This window comes from Urtica dioica, chromosome 8 (assembly GCF_054948205.1).
Source record: "Urtica dioica subsp. dioica isolate 48M chromosome 8, U.dioica_male_clone48M_v1_H2, whole genome shotgun sequence".
Taxonomy (NCBI): domain Eukaryota; kingdom Viridiplantae; phylum Streptophyta; class Magnoliopsida; order Rosales; family Urticaceae; genus Urtica; species Urtica dioica.
This window is the reverse complement of record NC_142763.1, coordinates 6,236,474-6,261,244: the sequence shown is the minus strand read 5'-3', so window position 1 is coordinate 6,261,244 and position 24,771 is coordinate 6,236,474. Positions and strand designations below refer to the sequence as shown.

Sequence of the window (24,771 nt, the reverse complement as noted above, 5' to 3'; positions counted from 1 at the left end):
CGTCCTGTAAAATAAATAATTATTTATAATTGTCCTGAAAATGTCTTCAAATAGATCTTCCGGAAAATAATATTTTTTTTTTACCGAGTCGTTGTCAAGAGGATTCTGATCTGAGTGATCAAGCTGAAGATGATATATTCTTAACTGGAAACTCGTCGTCAAAATCTTCTCCATCAAATTCGTCTTCATCATCCCCAGCGACCCTGAGACAACCTGAACAGGATAATAATAACTTAGGCCATCGAATTGGTAGTTCAATTTTATTTTATTTTATTATTATTATTATTATTATTTTTCGTTTTGGGCTATTTATGAGAACTTTTTGACCATGTTAAACAAAATAGATTGATCATTGACCTTATAAAAAAAAACAGTGTGCTATGTAAAACAAAAAATAAAACTAATAAATTATCACTATTGGTACAACTCTTTTTGGATATTTGAAGAGTGACCTAATTAATATCAATGTCGATATTTGGGGAGTGCGTATAAAATCTAATCTAAAATTGGATATATAAAAATATTAAAAAATTACACATTCTGTAATAAATATTTTTGACTTATTGAAGATTTATATAAATGGTGGAATTTTGAGGGGGAACGAATCCTAATAATTTGAGTAATATTTACATGGATAACTTTTTAAAATTGGCTTATACATAGTAAATTGTTTTTCTAAGGTGAATGCAAATTGCAAAATATGAGGTTGAGGGACATCGAATGTAAAATTTATCGGACCTTTCTATTAAAAGAACATTATTACTTTATGTTTAGGGGGAAAAATCCTATTTATCCTCTAAGTTGTGCATCTATTTGTGTGTCTTTTGAGCATACTGTTTATTACTTAAGTCTCCCTAAAAATAGTTATTTAGTAACTCAAATACATCCTTTCGGTTAGGTCAGAGATCTCTCGGTTTCACTTCATATATCTTTTTTCTTCTTCTGCTTTTTGAGCTGCGGTTTCTGTTTGGCTGTTTCGTATGATATATTTTTCGAAGATTTTACATTGCTGATTCAGTATTTGGATCAGAAATGTGACACGCTGATATGAGAGAGAGAGAGAGAGAGAGAAGGCGAGAGACAACTGATTATGAAAGAATGATCTCATAATGAAATCTTATATTGGTAAATACGAGATTGCAGGAAAAAAAAAAAAAAAAAGCTAGGGAGACAGAGATAATAAAGAAACAAATAGAAACAACAATTACGAAACGAACTAAACATGCATAGCTAGAAATTACGAAATAAAACGAAAAATTAGATTATTCTTCAATCATATTTAATCCGATACGTGGTTGAGCTTGAGGTTTCTAATCAAGCAATGGAAAACAACAAAATAATAAGTACGTGAAGCCACGAAATTAGTGGTTTGTGAATAAATTCCAGTAATTAATTAAATACATGAAACGAAAAAAAAGCTCGCTTCAGTTAGTTATTGTATATATCGAAGGATGTGTTTTCTACGAACTAATAAGAGTAAACACGATTGTGTTTTTTGACTTAGATTTTTTAAATTTATTTTTAGGAAGGCTCTTTCTTTTTGTTAACAGATTTTTATCGGTATAAAAGTGAGAAGCTAGAGCTGATTAAGCTATTAGTAAGCTTTAGATTTGGGAAGCACTACCATGGGACAAAAATCTGGTTATGTAGATGGGAAAAAGTAGTTGTAAATGGTTTGACTAGAAAAAAAAAGAAAAAAAAAAGAAAAGAGAACTCTCATATTTGACTACCATGCATGGTATACCTCCTTTTACCACCCACCGGTGGTCTTGTACTTTGGGAGCGGAATTTGGTTGGACTCGATAAGCTTAATATCTTCGACGAAGATAATAAGAACGGGAATAGTGTAAAGGAAAAAAGAGTTTCAAAGAGGATATTAGAACTTTGTCTAAGTGTGAGTGATGGTTTGAATGAAAAATAAAAGAATGCAAGGCTTGCTTTTTATAAGGGGAAAAGAGTGAGGGGTGAGGTGGGATGTGGCTAGTTGTCACGGATGTGCTTTGTTAAATTTTTATGACATTTGAAAAAAAAGATGACGGCAAAAATGCTCAAAGTTTGCTATAATCGATATTTATACTCATTTTTTTCTTGGGCAAAAATACCCGATGTTACAAATTTAGTTACGTATAAATACTTTTGCCATTAAAATTTATGTTTGAACTTAACGGTGCAAGTAGTTACGGCGCTAGTAAATAGCAACATTTGGTATTTTTGCAAAAAAAAAAAATTAGTATATAAGTAGTGTTTGGTCTAAACATTTAATATTTTTGCCGCTATTATTAGTTAATTGTCTCCTTATTAGGAGCCACAAATTTTGACGAAGCTATTTCCTGTAAAAATAAATATAAATAAAGATTAATACGCGAAATTTCTTTAATAATTGAACAAGTAAATAAAAGCATCGGTAATTATTATTTTTAAATAGAATATTCAAAGGATGAGCATTTTTGGATAAATTCTATACGATGCTTGTAACATAATTAAATAACATCGGAAAATCCAAACGGTTAATAAATATCATTAAATGAATGGGCATATTATGATAAATAAGTTATGGCATCAACCAACTATAGGAGTTAGTGCTGACCGAGCGATTAGTAAGCTTTGGATTTGGGAAGCACTATCGTGGGACAAAAATCTAAGCTTGTTATTTAGATGGGAAAAAGTAGTTGTAAATGGTTTGACTAGAAGAAAAAAAAAAAAAATTTGTAAACAACTAGCCACTTGAGGAGAGAAGTTTTAAAATAATAGCCCAACTATTAGTTTATTAGGGAAATAGCCCAAATTATTTTGAGTTTCCAAAATTGTCCTTTACCCCCAATTTTATTTACAATTCGTACGTTCATTTTCTCCGGACCCACCTCTTCTTCTTCTTCTTCGTCTTCTACGCGTCAAATCCCCAAATGCTTATTCTCCCTGCAACAAACTCTAGCCTAACCCTAAACCACCATAACGAAAATCCTTACGATTCCTCTTCATTCCTCTTCCCTCGCAAGGTCGCCGATCGCTCACATCCGAATCTTGTGGTCGTGTGGTCATGCTTCGCGTAGCTGTGACTCCGACGAGATAGAGCCTGGCGGGAGAGTCTTGGTGCTCAGCCTCGGCGGTGCCGGAGAGATCGGCGACGCTCAATGGCAGAGGATCAGCAAGAAGTGCCTCGCCGAGGCCGCGATCAGCGCGCTGATCGTCCACACCATGCGGCTCTTCAGCCCCAGCGCGAACTCCTAGTCTCCGGCGGGATCGGATCCCGCGAGAGGCTCTCCGCCGTCGTCGCGGATCGCGCGAAACCCTAGGATCGCGCAGCTCCTGAGGCTCCTCCCGAACTCGGCTCACCGCCGCTGGGGCCCAGCACCCACGGCGTCCCCGTGGCCGACATCGTCACGCCGGCGTTCTTCGCCGCCACCATCGTCATGCCGTCCCCGTTTCGGTTCGGTTTGGTTTGTTTCATTCCCGAATAACTTACCTTAAAAAGAGAGACATTTCAGAAAATATTTCAAGGTTTAAGACTAGTGCTTCCCCCTTTTTTTTTTTTTTTTTCCAGACATTTTTTGATGTTGTGTTTGTTGTTGTTTTGCGTTCTTTCAAAACATGTTAAACAATTAGATTTTGCTTGACCTCTTGCTCATCAAGTACAACAGAATCAAAAAAATATGCTTTGCATTTGTTTTTTCAACGATTAGGGGCTGTTTGGTAACATTTTTGTTTTTTGTTTTTCAAAATACAAATTCTGTTTTGTTTTGTTTTCTAATTTTTAAAAAATAAAAACATGTTTGGTAATTGCGTTTTTGTTTTTTTTTTTTTAAACGAAAAAACAAAAACATGTTTGGTAATCACATTTTTATTTTTTTATGTGTTCGCTTGCTCGCTGGACCAGACCGGAGCGGCGGAGATGAAGCACGCCGTGGAGCGCTCCGGCGGATTCATGCTCTTGTCCGACTCCTTCGACTCCGCACAGCTCCGCGGCTGCCTCTCCCACGTCTTCGCGCTCGACGAAAACGACCCAAAAAAGCTCGCGATGTTCCTCGATGCCACCGCCGAGATCGTCACCACCGCGGACGTCAAAATCTCCGGCGCCCTCGGCCCCTGCGTCTCTCTCCGGAAGAGCCACAGCCTCGTCGACGACGGCGAGACCGGCGAGGGCGGGACCCACGCGTGGCAGCTCGGGTCCCTCACCGACAAGACCTGCATCGCCTTCTTCTTCCAGGCCAGCCCGGACCGAGAGCCCTCGCTCGGGTCGGCCTTTTTGGGCCAGATCTCGACCTGGTTCCGAACCGGGCCGGAGATTCGGAGGCGGGTCGTGGCCGCCGCGAGAAGGTGGGTCGCAGCAACCACCTCAAACTGAGAGCTCCGCCCGCGACGGAACCGAGGATCTCCGAACACCACCAGGCTGGGTCGTCCGACTCCGAGCACCACCCAAGGTCTGGGTCGTCCGACTCCGAGCACCCCAGATCTGAGACCTCTTCGTTTTTGTTTTCGTTTAAGAAAATAAAGAGACGATCGAGAGTTTTTATTTTTAAAAATTTGAAAACAATTTTTTTTTATTCTCCAGTTTTTGTTTTATTCTCTCTCCTATTTTAAAAAACAAAAAACAAAAATAATTTTACCAAACACGTTTTTTTGCCTAACGGTCAATTTTTTATTTTTTAAAAACAAAAAATAAAAAACAAAAAACAAAAAACAAAAATGTTACCAAACAAGCCCTTAGATTTTACTGAACATTTGGAACTATGTCTTAGTCAACGAGCATAAAGTAATGTTGCTCTCCAGGTCAACACAAAACAAGTCATGTGCAGTGGTAGGTAAAAAAAGCTAATCAGGCGTCAAAGAGGTAGAAGAGAAATCAAGTTTCGTTGTCTCTTGGTTATTACTAATTATTATGATAATTAATAAAATCCTTGAAATAGACGCGTCTTTGGGATGAACCTGAAGAGAACAAATCAAACGACTATTCTATATGAGAAATTTCATTTTATAGACCCAAAAGTTATGAAAATATCTCAATTAGACTCACTAGTTCAGAAATATCTAAAATTAGACTTTTGTACCAATATCGGACAAAAATACCTCCAACCCATTAAAACATCTCTCTTTCTTATTCTCACTCTAAAAAAAAAACCGCCCCCCCTCTCCTCTCAAAATCCGACGATCTCCTCTCAAAATCCGACGAGACCCAACCACCACATCCACAAATCCGACCGTCTCCGACCATCATCTTCAACCACCATCATCTTCAAGAACTCAAGAACTCAACCACCACCATAAATGTCAAAAAAGGTTTTTTTTTTATGTTTTTTTCAAGGTTTTAGTTGTGTAGGATGATATAATACAAGATAAGTAGTTATTTAAGTTGATTTATATGTGATTTAGAGGTAAAACTAAGTTTTAGGGTTGTCAAATTTTCTGGAAATTTTTTGTTGAACATGAATACATTAAATAAAAAAATACCGGATTTTTTCATTTTTCTGGCAACCTGTCGGATCCGGTCGGATCCCGCCAGATCCCGCCAGATCTGGTCGGATCCGGTCGGATCCTGCCAGATCTTGCCAGATCCTGTCGGATTCTGGATCTTGCCAGATCCGGTCGGATCCTGTCGGAATTTCAGCTTGAATTTCATCGGAAATAGTACTTAAATTTCATCCTAGACTATCGGATTTCATCGGAAATAACGTTAAATTCCGGGTTCTTTGACCTAAATCAACCAACTTTTTTTTTCCTACACAAACTATATCAACATAACTATAAAAGATGAATGAATGAGCATACTAACCCATTTCGACGGGATTGAACGAATTGGATACTCGAAAAAGATGAAAACAAGAGGAAATGAGAGAGAACGAGAGGAAATGAGAGAGAATGAGAGATGAAAAATGGTTATACTACCTTGAAAGGGTATTTTTATCCGAAATTGGTACAAAAGTCTAATTTTAGATATTTCTGAACTAGTGAGTTTAATTGGGATATTTTCATAACTTTTGAGTCTACAAAATGAAATTTCTCTTCTATATCTTCTATATCAGGCTGTGTTGCTATTTAGTTAAAAAAAAAAAAAAAAAAAAACAAGGGAAAGAATGGTTGGAGATTCGTACTTGGTTTGTACTAAGCCTGGTTGGATGAAATGATTTTGGAAATAAGATTTACTGTCGTATTTACTATTAGACTAACTAATAAGTAAATCGTATTTACTGTTAGATTAACTAATCTTCATTTCTGATACTTTTACTGTTAGATTTATTGTCATCAATTGTTCACAGAAATAATAAGTAAATCGTATTTACTGTTAGATTAACTAATTCTCAACTCTGATACTTTTCATGTTATGGTAAATAAGATTTATTGTCGTTTTTGTTATGGTAAATAAGATTTACTTTTATTCTTGTTACGGTAAAAAAGATTTACTTTTGTTCTTGTTATGGTAAATAATATTTACTATTATTCTTGTTACGGTAAATAAGATTTACTGTCGTTCTTGTTACAACAAATATGATTTACTGTAGTTTTTGGTATTGTTAAGTAGATTTACTAATTTTTTTGTTATGGACGATATTATTTACTATGATAGTTAATAATATTAATCTAAGGGTACTATTGGAATATTAGAATGTTGTCATGATAAATTGGCTATTTTCCTAAATATGTTAATAGTTGGGCTATACTTTTAAAGTAGGGGTGTTGTTTTTGCTAGTTGTTTAGCCGGCCAAAAAAAAAGAAAAAAAAAAAGAGAACTCTTATATTTGACAAGCATGCATGGTATACCTCTTTTTACCACCCACCGGTGGTCTTGTACTTTGGGAGCGGAATTTGGTTGGACTCGATAAACTTAATATCTTCGACGAATTTAGTTATGTATTAATACTTTCGCCGTTAAAATTTATGTTTGAACTTAACGGTGCAAATAGTTACGGCGTTACTAAATAGTAACATGTGGTATTTTTGCAAAAAAAAAATGAGTATATAAGGGGCCTGTTTGGTAGTTAACTCAAAAAGTTTTTATTTTTTATTTTCTAATTTTTGTAGTTGTACTGAAAATTATTTTGCAGTTATTTTTAAAAAGATGTTTGGTACAGTTTTCATTTTTGTTTTTGAGAAATTGAAAAAACTGAAAAAATTGTTTGGTACAGTTTTCATTTTTGTTTTTGAAAAAATGAAAAAAAAATGAAAACTATTTGGTACACCTTTTGAAAAAATGAAAAAAATGAAAACTATTTGGCGGCGATGGTGAGGCTCGGTGGTGATTGAAGAAGATGGCCGGATTTTTTTATTTATTTATTTTTTCAAGTCTTGCACGCGGGTGAGGAGAAGGAAGAGAGAAGAGAAGAAATTTTTTTTTTCCAAAAACACCTTTTATTTGTTTTCAGTTTTCTTTACTTTTTTACAAAAACAACTTCAAAATGTTTTAAAAAAAATTTCCGAAAACACCTTACCAAACACATTTTTCAGTTTTGTTTCCTATTTTCACCTCTTCAAAAGTCAAAAACTCTTTTTGAGTTGATTACTGTTTTGTCTAAAAATTTAATATTTTTGCCACTATTATTAGTTATTTGTCTCCTTAGGAACCACATTTCCCTTGGGTGTTTATGAGTTGAAAGGGGGAAGAGGGATATTTTATTTCTTTATTTTATTTTTTATTATTAGCATGAAAGCACGTTCGTATAGTGAAGGACTAAGAAACACTGTCTTGATCATTTTTCCATACTTGCAAAATAAAATAGGAAATAGTATAAGCATGTTCACGTTTTAGCATGCTTCCATTTTTTTTTCTTTCTATTTTTTTTTACTGTTATTTGGACTCTTCTTTCATTGTGAACTATACCAGTTTATTTCTATCTATAGAAACTAAACTACGTTTTGGCATATTAATTGTATATGATTATCTATTGATGCAAACAAAAAAAATTAAAATTAAAATTAAAATGATAAATAATCAAGTAGTAAAAACATGAATGTAAAAATGGAATAAAAATAAGGGTAAATTAGCAAAATAGCCAAATCAAACTTTATGATTTGCTATATAGCCAAGGTTTTGTAAATACTAAGTAAATAGCTACTCGGATGACGTGACCGAATAATATGTTTTTTCATATCCAAAATTTACCCCTTTTGCGTTTGAATTTCGAATTTTTATGAAATTTCTGATTATATAACTTCCCGTTTTTTTTTTAATTTAAATTCCTCATATAAGTGTGAACATGATTTAGTCAACTTAATGATTCCCTTTATTTTAGGAACTAATTTGAACGTGGCAGTTGCAATTTATTTGTTTACTATTATATTATTTTCTTATATTTACTACATGATTTATCTTGTCTTGTTTTATTATTTAAATTTCTTGTTTCTAATGCACATATATTTCAAACGTTGTTATATCTCTCTTCCACGCCAGGTTCATCCCAGTTTATTAATGTATTTACGTATATTTACATACTGTTATAATGCAGTATATTTACATGCTGTTATTTACGTATATTTACATGCTATTATAACGCTCATAAAGGATGTTCCTGTGGCGGCTATGAGCATGATTGCACTTCGGGGTAACTTTGAATTCAGGGTCCAGAGATCTAACAAAACCCGATATAGTATTGTTTGTTTGACCTACATCCTTGTAAATCCAAAAACACCAATTTTAAACTCATTTACAATGGTATTATGTGTAAATAATGACTTACAAATAATCTGGGCGTGTCTGAAATTTACACATATTTACTGCAAAATATGTCAATCATACTTCCTTCTAATATCCAAAGACACCAATTCTTCAAACACATTTACAATGGTATTACTCATACACTAACACACATTAAAACAGAATCAATACACTACTCAACAAGATCTAGATATAACACATCAAGTTGTAGACATCATACCCAAACCACCAACATTTAAACATTTAAAAAAGATTTACAATAAACATTTAAAAATGGAAATCAAAAGAAAATATATTCGTTAACCAGGTTCCCCTATAATTTTAACATATTTACAATCACTAAATGACACATGCATAGGTGTATTATAAACACAATAGTCGGATCCCCCAAAATACATTGTGAAGATTAGGGTTTTGTGAAATTTTTCGGATAAATGAACAATAATCCATTGATTCATTACACAGAGGAAGAATAATAAGCAATACCATCTTATTTCATAACCGATTCCTAAAAAAAACACTTTTTCCATGTTTTAATGGGTAAATCGATGTTGAACATTAGTAAATACGAGTTACAATCGGAATGAATTACACATGCATACATGTTTGAGATCCCATCGCTGAAATCGGTAGTCGGACAAGATGGATGCAGTTCGTCGGAGAAAGTGAAGCGAGTTGAAAAAAAAATTTGGGAGAAATCTTTTTTTTTTTTCTTAATTGCCGTGTGATAAGAGGTTGTGAGTTGATAGGTTTTAAATTTGCAGTTATTACTCCCCTCAAATCTCGGAATCACGTTTTTTTTTTAAAGTCAACTGCTGTGACTTATGGGCGGGAATCATTTGGGCGTTTTTGTAAATTTAGGAGTGTATTAAATGATATCTGGCTATTTACTTAGTATTTACAAAACCTTTGCTATTTAGCAATTTTAAAGGTTTGAGTTGGTTATTTTGCTAAATAATTGTAAAAATAATACTTCATTGATATTGATCAAGAAATGAATGATATATGAGAGGTTGAGCACATCCCAACTAGGTTGACACCCACTTAACTCTCAACATTTAACATTCAGTTTGTATTTACAATTACAACCATATATCCAATGGAATAGAAACAAACAACACCAAATAATAATTAGCTAACTAATGAGGAAAAAAGAGCCGGTGGACCTTGGCGTTCTCGGCTTTCTTGTTCTTGAGAACCTTTGTGATTTTTTCATTCACAGTCGTGCCTGTCTTTGTCGTGTTTTTGGCTCCGCGAAGCTTTTCCAAGAGCACCTTCATTCTCTTCCCGGGTTGTTCTTGCCCTCTCATCGCCGTTGACTTGTTCTTCGCCTCATCCTCTGCATCGCAATGCTTTTCCACAGCAACATCTTCTTCATACACTTCCCGCCTCCCACTTGTCCCGCCTTATAATAGTAAGACACTTAATCCAAAAATATCTTAGATTAAAAAGCCTAATAAAAAACATATGCTTAAAATATCACCAAAGTTGGTGTAATATTCTTGATGAAAACGTAATATCATTGGAGCAAAAAAAATATTTGGTGTAAAAGTTACATCCAATTTAGTGTGTGCATTGGAGATCGTCTAAGTAACAAAGTTTGAACGTTCAGCTGATTAATATTCTGGCTAAAATATTCATGTCACATGGTTTAGAGAGATACACCTTCGGACTTCATGAAATGCAATTAAAATCACCACATATCTGATATTCCATTCATCCTCTCATTACAATTGTAAACTATTACCCGCAGCGAATTAGCACGGGCAGCCAGCGAAGAAAAGCTGGGAAACGGAATCGGAATCATTATTATTTAATTTAAAATAACATTCCGTTATAGAGTTCCTTATTAATTATTAGTCCTGTTTGATAAAAGCTACAAGCTTAGCGAACAATTCCACAGCCTTCTCACTCTTCGGATTACCGAAATGAAAGCAATGACCTTCTCCGAGAGTCTCTACGATCTCGACGCTCCCGGGCCAATCGCTCTTCCTCAGTTCCTCCACGTAGCGCTCCACGAACACCAAAACCTTCTCGCACCCGATCCCACCCAGATCCTCTGCGGTCGGGCTCACCGTAGGATTGCCCGTGCCGGCCTTGTTCCCGGGCCACATGTACATAATCATCTCGTCGTAGTGGGTCCCAGCGAAGTAAGGGTGGACTATGGCCGCCCCGGAGATACGGACCCCCGGTAGCCCGGCCCGGCCGAACCGGGACACGATATCGTGGGTTATGGTCCCGCCGGCGCTGTCTCCGGTGACGACGACGCGGCTGAGGTCCGCGTGGGCGTTGAGCCACGGATCGAGCCCGGCTCCGTCGGGGTCTGGAACAGAGATTCAGTCATATACCCAAAATATATACACGCGTATATACAAACACATACAAAGGAGAGAGTGAGAGAGAGAGTTAGATAGAGACAATGGCGACAAGGCAGAGTTGTTTTCTCGACGTCGGCATCGGAGGAGAACTGGAGGGAAGGATTGTTGTGGAGCTTTACAACGACGTCGTTCCCAAAACCACTGATAATTTTAGGGCTCTTTGTACCGGCGAGAAAGGCATTGGTCCTAACACTGGCGTTCCTCTCCACTACAAGGTTCGTTTATATATGTGTATACAAATAGCTTTGTTATACTGTCTATTTCATTGCTTTTTTTTGTTCATTTTACGAGAAATTAAATAGAAATGTTTATGCTGTGTAGCTTTTTGCCGTGAGTGAGTTGATTTTTTTATTAATTTTTTACTTAGACAAGTTGATTTGATCATTTTTGTACGGTCTGGACATGAATGTGATTTCTTAGAGAGGAAAACTACAGGACTCGACATTTCATTTTGTTATTTTTTCTTTCTATCTCGAAATCTGTTTTTTTTTTGGTATCTTGATTCTCGGATTTGATAGAATCAAATTGTTTAAAAAAAAAATAGAATTATAGTTTCGCTCCTGTGTGGAGTACTAGAGTGTTGATAATTTGTTAAGAAGTGTAGCTTTTGTTGCAGAGTCAGTGTGATTTTTTTTGCGATTGTGAATTAGGTTTTAATCTTGAAACCAGATTGCAAGAGAAAAAGTAAAATCATTTTGGATATCATATTCTGAGTAGTCTCTGCTGTGAATATTATTAGGGAGTTCGTTTTCATCGAATCATCAAAGGCTTTATGGTTCAAGGCGGCGACATTTCAGCTGGAGATGGCACCGGAGGAGAATCAATCTACGGCCTGAAGTTTGAGGACGAGAATTTCGATGTGAAGCACGAAAGGAAAGGCATGTTGTCGATGGCAAACTCTGGCCTCGACACGAACGGGTCTCAGTTCTTCATCACCACGACCCAGACTTCTCATCTGGACGGGAAGCATGTCGTGTTCGCGAAGGTGGTCAAGGGAATGGGAGTCGTCCGATCGATGGAGCACGTCGCGCTCGCCGCCGGAGATATCCCGGCCGTCGATGTCTCCATCGCGGACTGCGGCGAGATTCCCGAGGGGGAAGAGGACGGGACTTGTAACTTCTTTAAGGACGGCGATGCGTACCCAGACTGGCCCGCTGACCTGGACGAGACTCCCGAAGAACTATCTTGGTGGATGACTTGTGTGGACTCGATTAAGGCGTTGGGGAACGAAAGCTACAAGGTAATTATAAGATGTGGTGTTTGTGTTGTAGCTTGCAGTTTTGTTATTTTTGTTAATGGCATACAGTTTGATAAGATAAACCCGGGTATTTTGAGAGACCTGGAACTCTTTCAAAATCCTAAGCTTCCCTCTAATCTATTTTTCCACCCCAAATGATTGATTCTAACATCAATTTATAGGCTGATGTATTACCAATTATTCATGTTAAATAATACAACTCATGCTTAAAGTTTGATGTTTGTTTCATTATGGTAATAGATGCTTGACTACAAGATGGCGCTTAGGAAGTACAGAAAGGCTTTACGCTATCTGGATGTTTGCTGGGAGAAAGATGGTATCAATGAAGGTAGTTTATATACTTTCCTTGTCGAAAGGCAGATATAAATTTGTTGGATTTAACTAACTTTTAAAAGTAACCCAATGCATCATGGTTCGGGTTTGATCTTATAGTTTCTCTTTTTTCCTTGCTTCTCTGCAGAGAGGAGTACGATTTTGAGAAAGACAAAGGCGCAGATTTTCACAAACAGCGCTGCGAGTTTTTGTTCATTAACATTGTTTCTGTTCAAATGGTTTTGTATCACAGAATTTGAATTGAGGTAACCATTTAAGGAATGCTGAAACAAGTTCGTCCCACAATAAATAGCCCCAGTGTGTAGTTGAACTTAACTGTGAAGTCTTTTTTTCTTTGCTTCTTTTGTAAATGTGTCAAGCCATTCCTGAATTAAATGTGTTTCCCTATTTTAGCATCTTCAGATATATTATATTTGAACTGTCAACAATTTGCGTTGTGTTTAGGCTTGTAAGCTGAAATTGGGAGATCTGAAAGGAGCTTTATTAGACACCGACTTTGCGATGCGTGATGCATTGTTTTGCCAAGGTCAGGTGGGTATTTTTACTTTTTTCCTAGATAAGTAGTTAATTTCTTGATAGCCATATTCAAGTTCATTGTATTTCTAGAAAATTATTTATCCACAGAGTTACTCTTCTCAGCACCGTATTAAAATTGTTTTGATCGCACTTATTCTTTTGGGTTCTCAAATGAAGTTTTTATTTTTTATTTTTATTTTTGACTCTTAATTTAAGTGTTTTTCAAATCAGAATTAACTGGGTACGTTCTATCTTTTGGTCAGGCACATATGTTGCTCAATGACATTGATTCTACAGTTGAGAGCTTCATGAAAGCGTCGGAGTTGGAGCCAAATGACGGTTAGTGAAAATTACGAAGCTTTTTTTTTTTTTTTTTTTGTTAAGCCTAGTATCATAAGCCCGCTCAATGTGGTCATTCCAGCTTCGAAAGTTTGATATACTTGGTTGACTGTGATAAGAGAGAAAAAAAACTCCATGACCATTATTACGAGATAATATTGATGAATTAGTTCGCAGTGAGATTGTGCTATATGGGTCCTTGTTTGTATGTCTAATTCGCTATCAGTAACCAAAAAATTATTAAATAAATAATGAAAGAAATAAAGAAACCGTGCTATTTATCTATTTCTTTTTCTTCTTATTTTGTTGTGGAAGGTTGAAATAACTTGAATGGTCTATTTGCTGGCATTACAATAGCTAAGGTATATGTGTTGACTTGCTAAAGCTCATTTCTGGTTATTTGCAGCTGGAATAAAAAAGGAGCTTGCTGCGGCAAAGAAGAGGGTCTGTTTATCAATCATAAAACTTGCGACGGATTTATTTTGAAAATAACATAAATTAGTGCTCTTGTTTTGGCAAATAATTTCCTATTATTATCATTAACACAACGATGATTTTCCACACAGATCGCTGATAGACGCGATCTAGAGAGGAAAGCGTATCACAAGATGTTTCAATAACAATTTTACAGTTAGCCGGTATACACACAATGTTTTCATTTAACAGAAGTTTTGTTTGAATGTCAAGTAATTAACTGGATATTATTTTCTGACTCACAGGATGCCCGCAAATTTCGAGGAAAAATGCCATAGTATCATGAACGTATTTGTAGTTAGAGTCAACTGGTTCAGGCTTTTTTGGTTTACTTTTTGACCTTCTGGAGGGAGATTCATATAGGTAATTGATTTTCAGTTTTACATACTGGCATTTACCTTGATGATTTTATTTGTTTTCTTGTCGTCTATTAACCTTTATAACCCCGTACTTTCTGATCTTTTTTTTTTAAAATGTTGTTGTAGGCTGTCCAATATTAAAGGAGAAACAGCTAAATCCCCCACATGATTATCACTGTAAAAAAAATTGAGGCTTGAACCAAAAAAATCTAATTAGAGTTACAGTTCTTTTTCGTTTTTTTTTTTTTTTTTTCCTTTTGTTCTGTGAGAAGTGTTGTAGTTAGAACTGGCAAAACTCGTGAATTTTGACTGGTTGGTATTAACTTTTGAGAATTTTATCTTTGGCAAGATTGTTGGTATATAAATTGAATTAAAGTTTTGGACCTATTATTTCGTGAAGCTTTTCATTTAATGGTTATTTTACATGTTCAATTGTTACTCTTATTATGTTAGGACCTGGATGTTATTAGCCATAAAACGGGAATCTTAATTATTCATATTTCCAATATATAAATAATAAAATTTCCAACCAGAGTGATTAACAATATTTGAGCAAAAAGAGTGATTAACAATATTTTTCTCGAGTTTTATAATCACTGAGTTTCAACTCGCGTTTGAAATGTTATGTCAGATTCCTGACCATTCTGATTTCTGATAAATAAGGTCAAGAAATTTCATTATATAGACCTCTCAGTAGGTGTATATATACATTATACACCATTAGACTTGCATTTTATCTAAAATAGACTTGTTCCACTTTTAAACCAAAGTATCCTTACGACAATTTTAAGACGGTTTCAAAACTGTTTCAAGACAATTTAGAAACGATTTCAAGATTGTGTTACAATTTAGAAACCAAAATTAAAACAAAGCATAGCCCAAAATTAGTCTTCCTAGATGTCCCAAATAAAGGACACTCGGCTCAATTTATTTTTCCTTAACCCAGAACTTTCCGGGGCAATAGCCAAATAGGCTGTCAAGAATATTCTTGTTACCTTCGATTATTAGTATTACTTCTTGAAAATTTCTGAATTTGATTTACAGGATCACCAAAAACACAGCCTGGTGAACAAAAGCACGTCGCAACTCTTTGAATGAACAAAAGCACATAACTTCTCCCTGCTTCCTTTCTTTTTTCACTAAACATTGAAAATCTACATACTTTTGTCTCCTTCACTCTAGCAGAGGTCAAAACCATATCGACCAGACATAAATATTAGTGGACCCGTGTACAAGAGAAGACTGGCAAAAATGAGACTCACACAAAATAGAAAGAAATAGGTAAATTGAATAAATAGGAATCCTAATTTACCGGTACAGAACGAGATTGATTCACAAGTTATAGTTATCGAGTCCTAAATCCCGTAAAGCATCGGTGGCGGCTTCCTTACAGCTCTCGTGGTTTTGCTTGGCCCTCCTTATGTGCTTCTCTACGCCGTGGTTCAACATAAGCGTCCTAATTCATAACACAAACAAACAGAGTGATTCTTTTTTTTTCCTTAGCAACAAAGCCACAAAAGTGAGAACTTCAGTTAGAGAAGGGAATCGAAGGAAAGGCTTGCCTGTTTTCGGGGTTCCTCGCAACAAGATTGCGGATCATGAAACATGCGTTCCTTTGCATGAGCTGCGCCACCGGAAACCTTTGCATTGCTTGGATCGCAAGCTCTCCGGCCCCGGCTTCTACGGCCCGTGCTGCGATTTCCGGTAATCTCAAGCACAATACAGTGATGATTGACATGATCTGCGACGCAACGTGGAATATTAATAAACCCTAGTGAACGAAACTCATCGAGATTCAGTAGTTTCTTCTTTACCTCTAGTATAACGGAAGGGTCATCAGAAAATCTGGCAGAGAGATTGATAAGTCTGTCGAGGCCTCTCTTCTCAACAATGATATTCTTGTTCGCATCACTTCCCGCCAACTGAAAAATTGTAACGTAGATTGAGATTCACAAACCATTAAACGGAAGAATTTTATACGCATCTAACAGATTTTCATTTTATAAGGTTCATATGAAGTTCATAAATCTACTCGGCTGTTGAGCGGTAAAATAAAAATCACTATTTTGTGCCATTGTGCTACGTAATAAAAATTATTAATTTTTTTCAAACCTTGGAGAGTAAAGAACAGCAAACCATCAATGCCACCATTGTCTGCAATGGATTTACATATTTCTTCCTGAGAAAAAAAATAGGCCCCGTTAAGAAGAAGGATGGTCAGGTAATAGACATTTGGTAAGAATTGATACTACTGTAATCAATCAATAGCCATTAGATCCCTTCACTTCGCTTACATTAACAGAAAGTGCCCTTAAAGCAGTGCTAGCTGAAACCAAACTCGGAGAGCTAAGCTTGACCTGCAATGAACCCACGAGCGCTCCTGCTATTCCTATCTTAGCAAACTTCCTTGCATAGCCATACATCTGTAATTTAAAAACTATCACGATCTTTCTTTTGCAGGACCAATCCATATCTAATCTACCGGATCAAGAACAAAGCCTCAATAGTGAAAAAGCAGCACATTTAATTCACCCTAGTTATAAGGAAAAAGTGTCTTACTTGTGAAGCCACAACACGATTATCGTCGGGCGGTAAGTGAACATGTATTGCATCATACAAGCTTTGGACGCTTCCGTTGCCGTGCGTATCAAACGCTCCCATGATTAGCACGTCAATTTTGAGCTCCACGAACGACTCTTTCAAAACCTCATTTCCGGTTGAAGCCGCAGCAACCACAGCAAAACCGGCATCGAGGATATCTACATTCTGGGCACAGTCGTTCATAATACCCACCACGATTGAAGGCCCACCACTGGCCCGGAATATTTCCGTGCTTTGGAGATCTGGAATGGGATAAGGATACATATTCAACACCAAGAACAAGCTCACACAGTCTGAGCAGCAATTTTATGTCTTCGAAATTTATATTATAAACGGAAAAAAAAACCAAGCCCCAAAACCACCTCCTATTTCCACATTCATATCTTCCACACACCTAGATCTAAGTGGTTATTTCAAACACTAGTTTATGTACATAAATATCACCATCCAAACAACTAGTTGTGAAAGAAAAAAAGGAACATTGTCCATAGACTGAATGGAAAAAGTGACGATCACATACCATGAAGCAAAACCGCCATCGCTTTTAAAGCCGAAAAAAGAGCTTTTTTATGCTCGACTCGAATCTTGCGACACAAGGAACACACCAACTCCAGCGCCCCGTTCCTTGTCGCTATCGCCGCCGCGTTCCCGGATCCTTCTTCGCAACAGAGCTCGGCGAGCTCAGCCAGAGATTCCTCGATCGAATCGAGACGATATCCGACATTTCGATCCTCGAAGGAGTCACAGTCCAGTTCCTTCAATCTATCCAAACACTGTATCACTGGATTGTATTGAAGATCAGCGATTCTCTGTGTTTTGGCAGATTACTTGTCGTTCAAGTAATTTGCTTGGTTTAAATAATTCTTGTCGTTTTAGTATACTGGGTGAAAAAGACTTGTCGTTTCTTATCCTTTGTCTGTATCTCTTTTGTTTAAAAAGAGTCTTTGTACTGTTTGATTGTTTGTGAGACATTTTTATTTTCAAAATGAGAAATTCTTCTTGAGCTCGATTCTGAGTCTCAGTTTCTTCTTCGTCTCCAAATCTTCTTTCGCAATATGGTATCAGAGCAATCCTGCTGAGAAACTCTGTTTTCTTGTTCATCCTGTTCGATCTAGATCTTGAATTTCCTCTGTCAAGATGTCAGCGCCTCAAGATTCTTCGAACTCGACTCTTTCAACCAACGTCGCCGGAAATCTTCAACCTAGGTCAAGGATTGAAGATCAATCCTCGCCGTACTATCTTCACCACTCCGATTCCTCTGGAGGTAGCCTCGTCTCCAACGTTCTGACAGGTACTAACTACATGCCTTGGAGTAGATCCATGCTCATTGTTCTTGAAGCCAAGAACAAGTTAGGGTTCATAGATGGAACGATCTCGAAACCATCACCTGAAGATCCAGAACTCTTGCGCTTATGGAGTCGCAACAATTCAACGATCATCGCATGGATCATGAATTCTGTCAGCAAAGAAATTGCATCGAGCATCCTGTTTGGAGGAACCGCTAGAGATATATGGAATGACTTGAGAGATCGCTTTCAGCAATCGAATGGACCAAGAATCTTCCAATTAAGGCGTCAATTCGTGAATCTCTCCCAAGATCAGCAATCTATTGGCGTCTATTTCACGAAACTGAAGTCTGTTCATCAAGATCTATGCGATTTCAAACCTGAGTGTACCTGTCCTTGTACGTGTGGAGGTAAGGCTAAACTGAGCGAATATGCAGAATCTGAGTATGTGATGCAGTTCCTCATGGGCCTCAATGAGAACTACACACATGCTCGTGGTCAAGTTCTTCTTATGGAGCCTATTCCTCCTATCAACAAAGTCTACGCCATGCTCACTCAAGAAGAGACTCAGAGGTCTGTCGGAATGGATTCAATTGCTCCAATTGATCAGTCAAACACCCTCGCCATGGCAGCGCGTGATGACCAAAAGAAATTCAAAGGGAAAGATAAACCGATCTGTACACACTGCAAGATTACTGGCCATACAGTAGACAAGTGCTACAAGATACACGGCTATCCACCTGGCTACAAATTCAAACCAAAGAATTCGGCCAACAATGTAGAAGGATCAAATAATGGAGGAGCCTTTGGGAATGTCACCTCAACTGATGCCTCCACAGGTCTTTCAGCAGATCAAATCCACCAACTCATCAGTCATCTCTCAAACCAGCTTTCTGCTTCAACAATGAGTCAACCATCGTCCTCCAATGAAGTCAATATGACTATGACTTCATTGCCAACAGGTTTACATGGTTTGGTCAACTCTATACCTTCTTACATTCCTATTCGTAATGCTTGGGTTATTGATTCAGGAGCCTCTAGGCACATATGTGCTAATAGGAATCTTTTTTGTGGTCTTCGTCCCCTATATAATTCCACTGTGACTCTTCCTAATAAGACTGTCATTAGTGTAGGTTTTATAGGAGATGTTAGATTGAGTCCTGATTTCATTCTTAACAATGTCCTGTTTGTTCCCAGTTTTAAAGTAAACCTAATATATGTCAATGCTTTAACAAAGGAATCTAACATGCTTGTTATCTTTATGAATGATTATTATATTATACAGGATTCCAATCTATTGAGGACGATTGGCAAGGGTAGGAGATGCAATGGCCTCTACACACTGACTCAAGACAACCTCATCAATTCTACTACATATGTGAATAAAGTCTCAGCTCAAGTGTGGCATCAACGACTAGGACATTTATCTTTCCAAAGATTGGATACTCTCAAACATCGGTTAGGTTTTAAGCCTCATGATGTAGATAAAATGCCTTGTTGTATTTGCCCTCTTGCTAAGCAACATAGACTACCTTTCAATTCTGCAAATAATTTTTCTGTTTCTAGTTTTGACTTGATTCATTGTGATGTTTGGGGACCCTATAAAGTTGCTTCCCGTTTAGGTCATCGTTTCTTTTTTACTCTTGTTGATGATCATTCTAGATTTTGCTGGATTTTCTTGATGAAGCATAAGACAGATGTCCATAATATCATACCTCGGTTTTGTGCTTATGTTACTAATCAGTTCAATAAATCCATCAAAATGTTTCGTTCTGATAATGCTAGGGAGTTAGTCTTTTCAGATTATTTCTCTAAACATGGTATTGTTCATCAATTTTCTAGCGTTGAAACCCCACAACAAAATTCTGTTGTGGAGAGAAAACACCAACATTTGTTAAATGTTTCCAGAGCTTTACTCTTTCAATCTGGTTTACCTGTCAATTACTGGACTGATTCCTTGCTGACTGCTACGTATATTATCAATAGAACTCCTTCTTATGTCTTAGATAATAAGACTCCTTTCGAGCTGTTATACAATAAACAGGTCAATTATGATTCTCTTCGGGTCTTTGGTTGTCTTTGTTTTGCCTCAACTCTCAAGGCACAAAGAACCAAGTTTGAGCCCCGGGCAAGGAAATGTGTTCTTTTGGGATATCCACAAGGTGTAAAAGGTTACAAACTTCTTGACATAAACAATATGGAAGTTTTTATTTCCAGGGATGTTATTTTTTATGAGTTAGTTTTTCCTTTTCAAGATAAAAGTCATAATCATAATCAGTCCCAGGTAGAACCTTTTGAAGAATTACCTCTTCCTGTTTTAACCTCAAATGATGTGCCTTCATATGATAAGTTCAATGATCCTATTATACATGATGATGAGTCAACACATGAGAAAAGTGATAGCCAGGTTACTACAGTGGATCCTATACCTGAGGATAGGTTGATTCCACAATCAGCTCAAATTGACATTCCAGTAAGGAAATCAACAAGGAAGCAAATTCAACCATCTTATCTCAAGGATTATCACTGTAACCTCATCAAGACAGGTCAAAGTTATTCTTCCAAATACACTCTTGACACTTACTTATCTTATGAGAACCTGTCTAGTTCTTTTAAGTGTTTTGCTTTATCTGTTTCAGCCAACCCTGCTCCACAGTATTACCATACAGCAGTCAAGTCTGCAGAATGGAAAACAGCTATGGAGGAAGCGATTGAAGCAATGCACAACAACAAGACCTGGACAGTGATGCCACTTCCGAAAGGGAAAACTTCCATCGGATGCAGATGGATTTATACGAATAAGCTGGATTCAGATGGCACTTTGGCTAGAAGGAAAGCACGCCTGGTAGCTAAGGGATATACTCAGAAACAGGGAGTTGACTTTATAGATACCTTTTCACCTGTTGCTAAGCTTGTGACTCTAAAGTTTTTACTTAGCATAGCTGCTTCTCAAAAATGGTTTCTATCTCAACTAGATATTAGCAATGCTTTTTTAAATGGTGATCTTTATGAGGAAGTCTATATGGATCTCCCTATGGGCTATGTTCCACAGGCTAAGACGTTTGTTAGTGAGGATAAGCTTGTTTGCAGGTTACATAAGTCCATTTATGGACTGAAACAAGCTTCTAGGCAGTGGAATTTAAAATTCACTGAATCTGTCAAGACAGCTGGTTTTACTCAATCTAAGAGTGACTACTCGTTATACACAAGAGGATCTGGTTCTACTTTTGTTGCCATTTTGTTATATGTTGATGATATCATCATTGCCGGTCCTAATGACCAAATTATCTCTGAGGTCAAAAGTTTTTTGAGTGCAGCTTTCAGATTAAAAGACCTTGGTGATCTGAGATACTTTCTTGGATTGGAAATTGCAAGGTCTAAAGATGGTATTGTGCTGAACCAACGTCAGTATGCCCTTCAAATTTTAGAGGATGCAGGTTTCTTGGACTGTAAGCCAGCCAAAACTCCTATGGATCCCAGGGTTACCTTATCTCTGACTGATGGTGATATTTTAGATGATCCCTCTCAGTTCAGGAAGTTAATTGGTCGCTTGCTTTATTTGACTATTACTAGGCCTGATATCACTTATGCAGTACATACTATGAGTCAATTTGTGCAGGAACCGAGGACGGCTCATTTACAAGCAGTTCATCGCATCTTGCGATATGTGAAGGCTAAACCAGGCTATGGCCTTTTCTACTCCTCAGATTCTTCTATTCAAATTAGGGCCTTCTCTGATGCTGATTGGGCCACATGTAATGATACTAGGAGATCCATAACTGGTTATTGTGTATTCATAGGTGAGGCTTTGGTAGCTTGGAAATCAAAGAAGCAGACCATTGTGACTAGGAGCTCTGCAGAAGCTGAGTATAGATCCTTGGCAGCAGCAACAAGTGAAGTCATTTGGATGCAACAGCTTATGAAGGATTTTCAGTTGGAATCTGCAAGCTCGTCTGTGATTTATTGTGATAATCAAGCAGCCTTACACATTGCTTCGAATCCAATATTTCATGAGAGAACAAAACACATAGAGATAGATCTTCATTTCGTTAGAGATCATCTGCAGTCTGGTTTAGTTAAGCTACTTCCTATACGCTCACACCATCAGATTGCTGACATTTTCACGAAGCCTTTGGCTTGGCCGGCGATGTCCCACTTGTTATCCAAGATGAACTTGAAGAATCTTTTCAGTCCATCTTGAGGGGGCGTATTGAAGATCAGCGATTCTCTGTGTTTTGGCAGATTACTTGTCGTTCAAGTAATTTGCTTGGTTTAAATAATTCTTGTCGTTTTAGTATACTGGGTGAAAAAGACTTGTCGTTTCTTATCCTTTGTCTGTATCTCTTTTGTTTAAAAAGAGTCTTTGTACTGTTTGATTGTTTGTGAGACATTTTTATTTTCAAAATGAGAAATTCTTCTTGAGCTCGATTCTGAGTCTCAGTTTCTTCTTCGTCTCCAAATCTTCTTTCGCAATAGATTGTTCTTCGCACCACCCTCCCCCGGAACGCACGTGACTATCCCTGCAAGATCAAGCTCTCACAGATCTCAACCCTAACAATGCCGAGCTCCTAAATTTTCAGCATACACTCTAATCACCCTTCTAAAACAACCGGAGAGAGCGATTGAGAGAATTTTCTATATAAACATATCGATCACTTTCGGGGGAAATATCTAGCGGAGTAAGAAATAACTGGAAAAATATGAGATTAGCGGCGGCGAACCAGAGAGATCGACGCCCTGGAGAGAGAGGGGACGGCGTCGCTGAGAGCCTCGTCGGGGTCCATTCCGAGATCGTCGATATTCTCCTTCACGAGCTCGTCAAATGCCTCCTGAGAGATCGTACGGACGGTGGTTTTCGGAGGTCCCATTGTCTTCGCTCTCTCGGTCGATCGTGTCGTTTCGGAAATGACGAGAGAGAGAGAGAGACCTGAGAACTGGGTTTAGCAGAGCTTCAAACTTAAAAAATATGAGAGACTGATTTTAAAAAAATGAGAGAGAGAGAGAGAGAGAGAGACGTGATTGGACTTGGGCCATTTATCATCATAAAATAGAATGGGCCAAACGAGTTGGACTGTAGCCTGCTAACTTAAGAGTTAGAATGGTAATAGCCCTTTTTTTAACGGAAATTACGAAAATAACAATTTTAGGATGAAAGATTTCCTAAATAATTAAGAGTTAGAATGGTAATATTCTACATTAATTTTTTATTTATTTTATGGATACATTAAATCTATTTTCTTCTCTCATTCAAACGGATTTTAAGTAAATAATAAGTTACGTTTACTAATTATTTCCTGTGTCTCTACTCTCACGTGGATCTCTTATGAATTCCTGCACTTTACTGTTTTTCATTGTCTATTATATTTCCTGATATGGAGTATTTGTTTTTCTTTCTTTTTGTTGTGTTTATTTATTCACCCAATGACATAAAAATAAAATAAAGCTTTGCTCTCTCTCTCTCAGATAAAGAGTCCACACACAGACACACACACAATCCATAACGTATCACAGATTCACAAATTCACAAGCTATTCATTTTTTTTCCGTAATTCTTCGTTCCGAAGCAAGACAACAATGGAAGAGCTCGCCACAGATCTGTCTCCTCTCCTGAAAATCTACAAGGACGGCCGAGTGGAGCGATTCATGGAAACTGACACGGTGGCTCCCTCCGTCGAAGACCTCACCGGAGTCGTCTCGTCTGACGTCATCATCTCCTCCGCCGGAGAAACCCCTCTCTCCGCTCGCCTCTACGTACCCTCTCCCACGAACACCGAGGAACAGGTTCGTTAGATCTTGGGGACTCTCCTCCACACAATTCTTTTTTTATCATTTATTTTATTTTATTTTTTCCAGTAGTCATAAATTCAGTATTTTTAAAATAAAATTGGTAAGAAAAATTTCATTGTATGAACCAATGATTGAAATACCGTTACCAATATCGTACCGTGACTCATATTTTGCTGGGTTACCGGAAGATATCAATGGTTTACCAGAGTATCAAGTGAGGATAAGGGTAAACTGTACCGATGAAGTTATCGTTACCGGCGTAGTTTACCAAAAAATACCGGATTTACCGAGGGGTATCCAGTGAACACATCATTTTATATATATATATATATATATATATATATATATATATATATATATATATATTCTTTTTAAACATATGATAAAAATGTAAATAATCTACAATATTTTTATTACAATACATCACGTTTTGCATTTCAACATACCCATTGGAGCAATCAAATCTCTATTATTTAACACCCACGATCATGAACTTAAAATTTCAAAATTTTCAAAAGTCGACCCACGATCATTGGTTGAAATTTTTTAAAATTTAAAAAATTAGCCCAATTTTTTTTTTTTTTTTTTTTTTTAAATTGACCTAGTTTTCTGGATTTCGATAATCAATCCAGTTTTCTTCCGGTTACCGGCGGTATTCTCGGTATCTAACTGTTTTGTTCATACCGCTATCAACAAGTGCCAAAAACCGGCATACCGACCGGTTTTCTTCCGGTAAGCCCGGTATTTCAATGAACCTCATTATTAACAAAAATCATTAGATATATTATTCCGAAAA

General features: G+C 37.1%; 1 protein-coding gene, 1 long non-coding RNA gene and 1 pseudogene across 3 annotated transcripts; 2 read left to right on the top strand and 1 right to left on the bottom strand.

Moving 5' to 3' along the window:
- The first annotated feature begins 10,668 nt into the window (after nucleotides 1-10,668).
- Nucleotides 10,669-14,022, top strand: LOC149387631 (peptidyl-prolyl cis-trans isomerase CYP40-like). Its single transcript, XM_089621917.1, has 7 exons — nucleotides 10,669-11,237; nucleotides 11,762-12,262; nucleotides 12,521-12,608; nucleotides 12,741-12,793; nucleotides 13,058-13,144; nucleotides 13,393-13,468; nucleotides 13,875-14,022. The coding sequence occupies exons 1-7, from the start codon at nucleotides 11,064-11,066 to the stop codon at nucleotides 13,952-13,954; spliced, it is 1,059 nt and encodes a 352-aa protein (XP_089478043.1). The 5' UTR covers nucleotides 10,669-11,063; the 3' UTR covers nucleotides 13,955-14,022.
- A 50-nt stretch (nucleotides 14,023-14,072) lies between these two features.
- LOC149387630 (uncharacterized) lies at nucleotides 14,073-14,739 on the top strand. Its single transcript, XR_016300596.1, has 3 exons — nucleotides 14,073-14,106; nucleotides 14,188-14,305; nucleotides 14,428-14,739. It is a non-coding gene; the product is annotated as an uncharacterized LOC149387630 (long non-coding RNA).
- An 830-nt stretch (nucleotides 14,740-15,569) lies between these two features.
- Nucleotides 15,570-23,173, bottom strand: LOC149387629 (uncharacterized; annotated as a pseudogene). Its single transcript, XR_016300469.1, has 9 exons — nucleotides 22,910-23,173; nucleotides 22,670-22,708; nucleotides 17,423-17,692; nucleotides 16,861-17,144; nucleotides 16,596-16,724; nucleotides 16,414-16,480; nucleotides 16,116-16,223; nucleotides 15,864-16,042; nucleotides 15,570-15,757 (listed from the first exon to the last, which is right to left on the bottom strand). The product of XR_016300469.1 is annotated as an uncharacterized LOC149387629 (transcript).
- Between the last annotated feature and the right edge of the window lie 1,598 nt (nucleotides 23,174-24,771).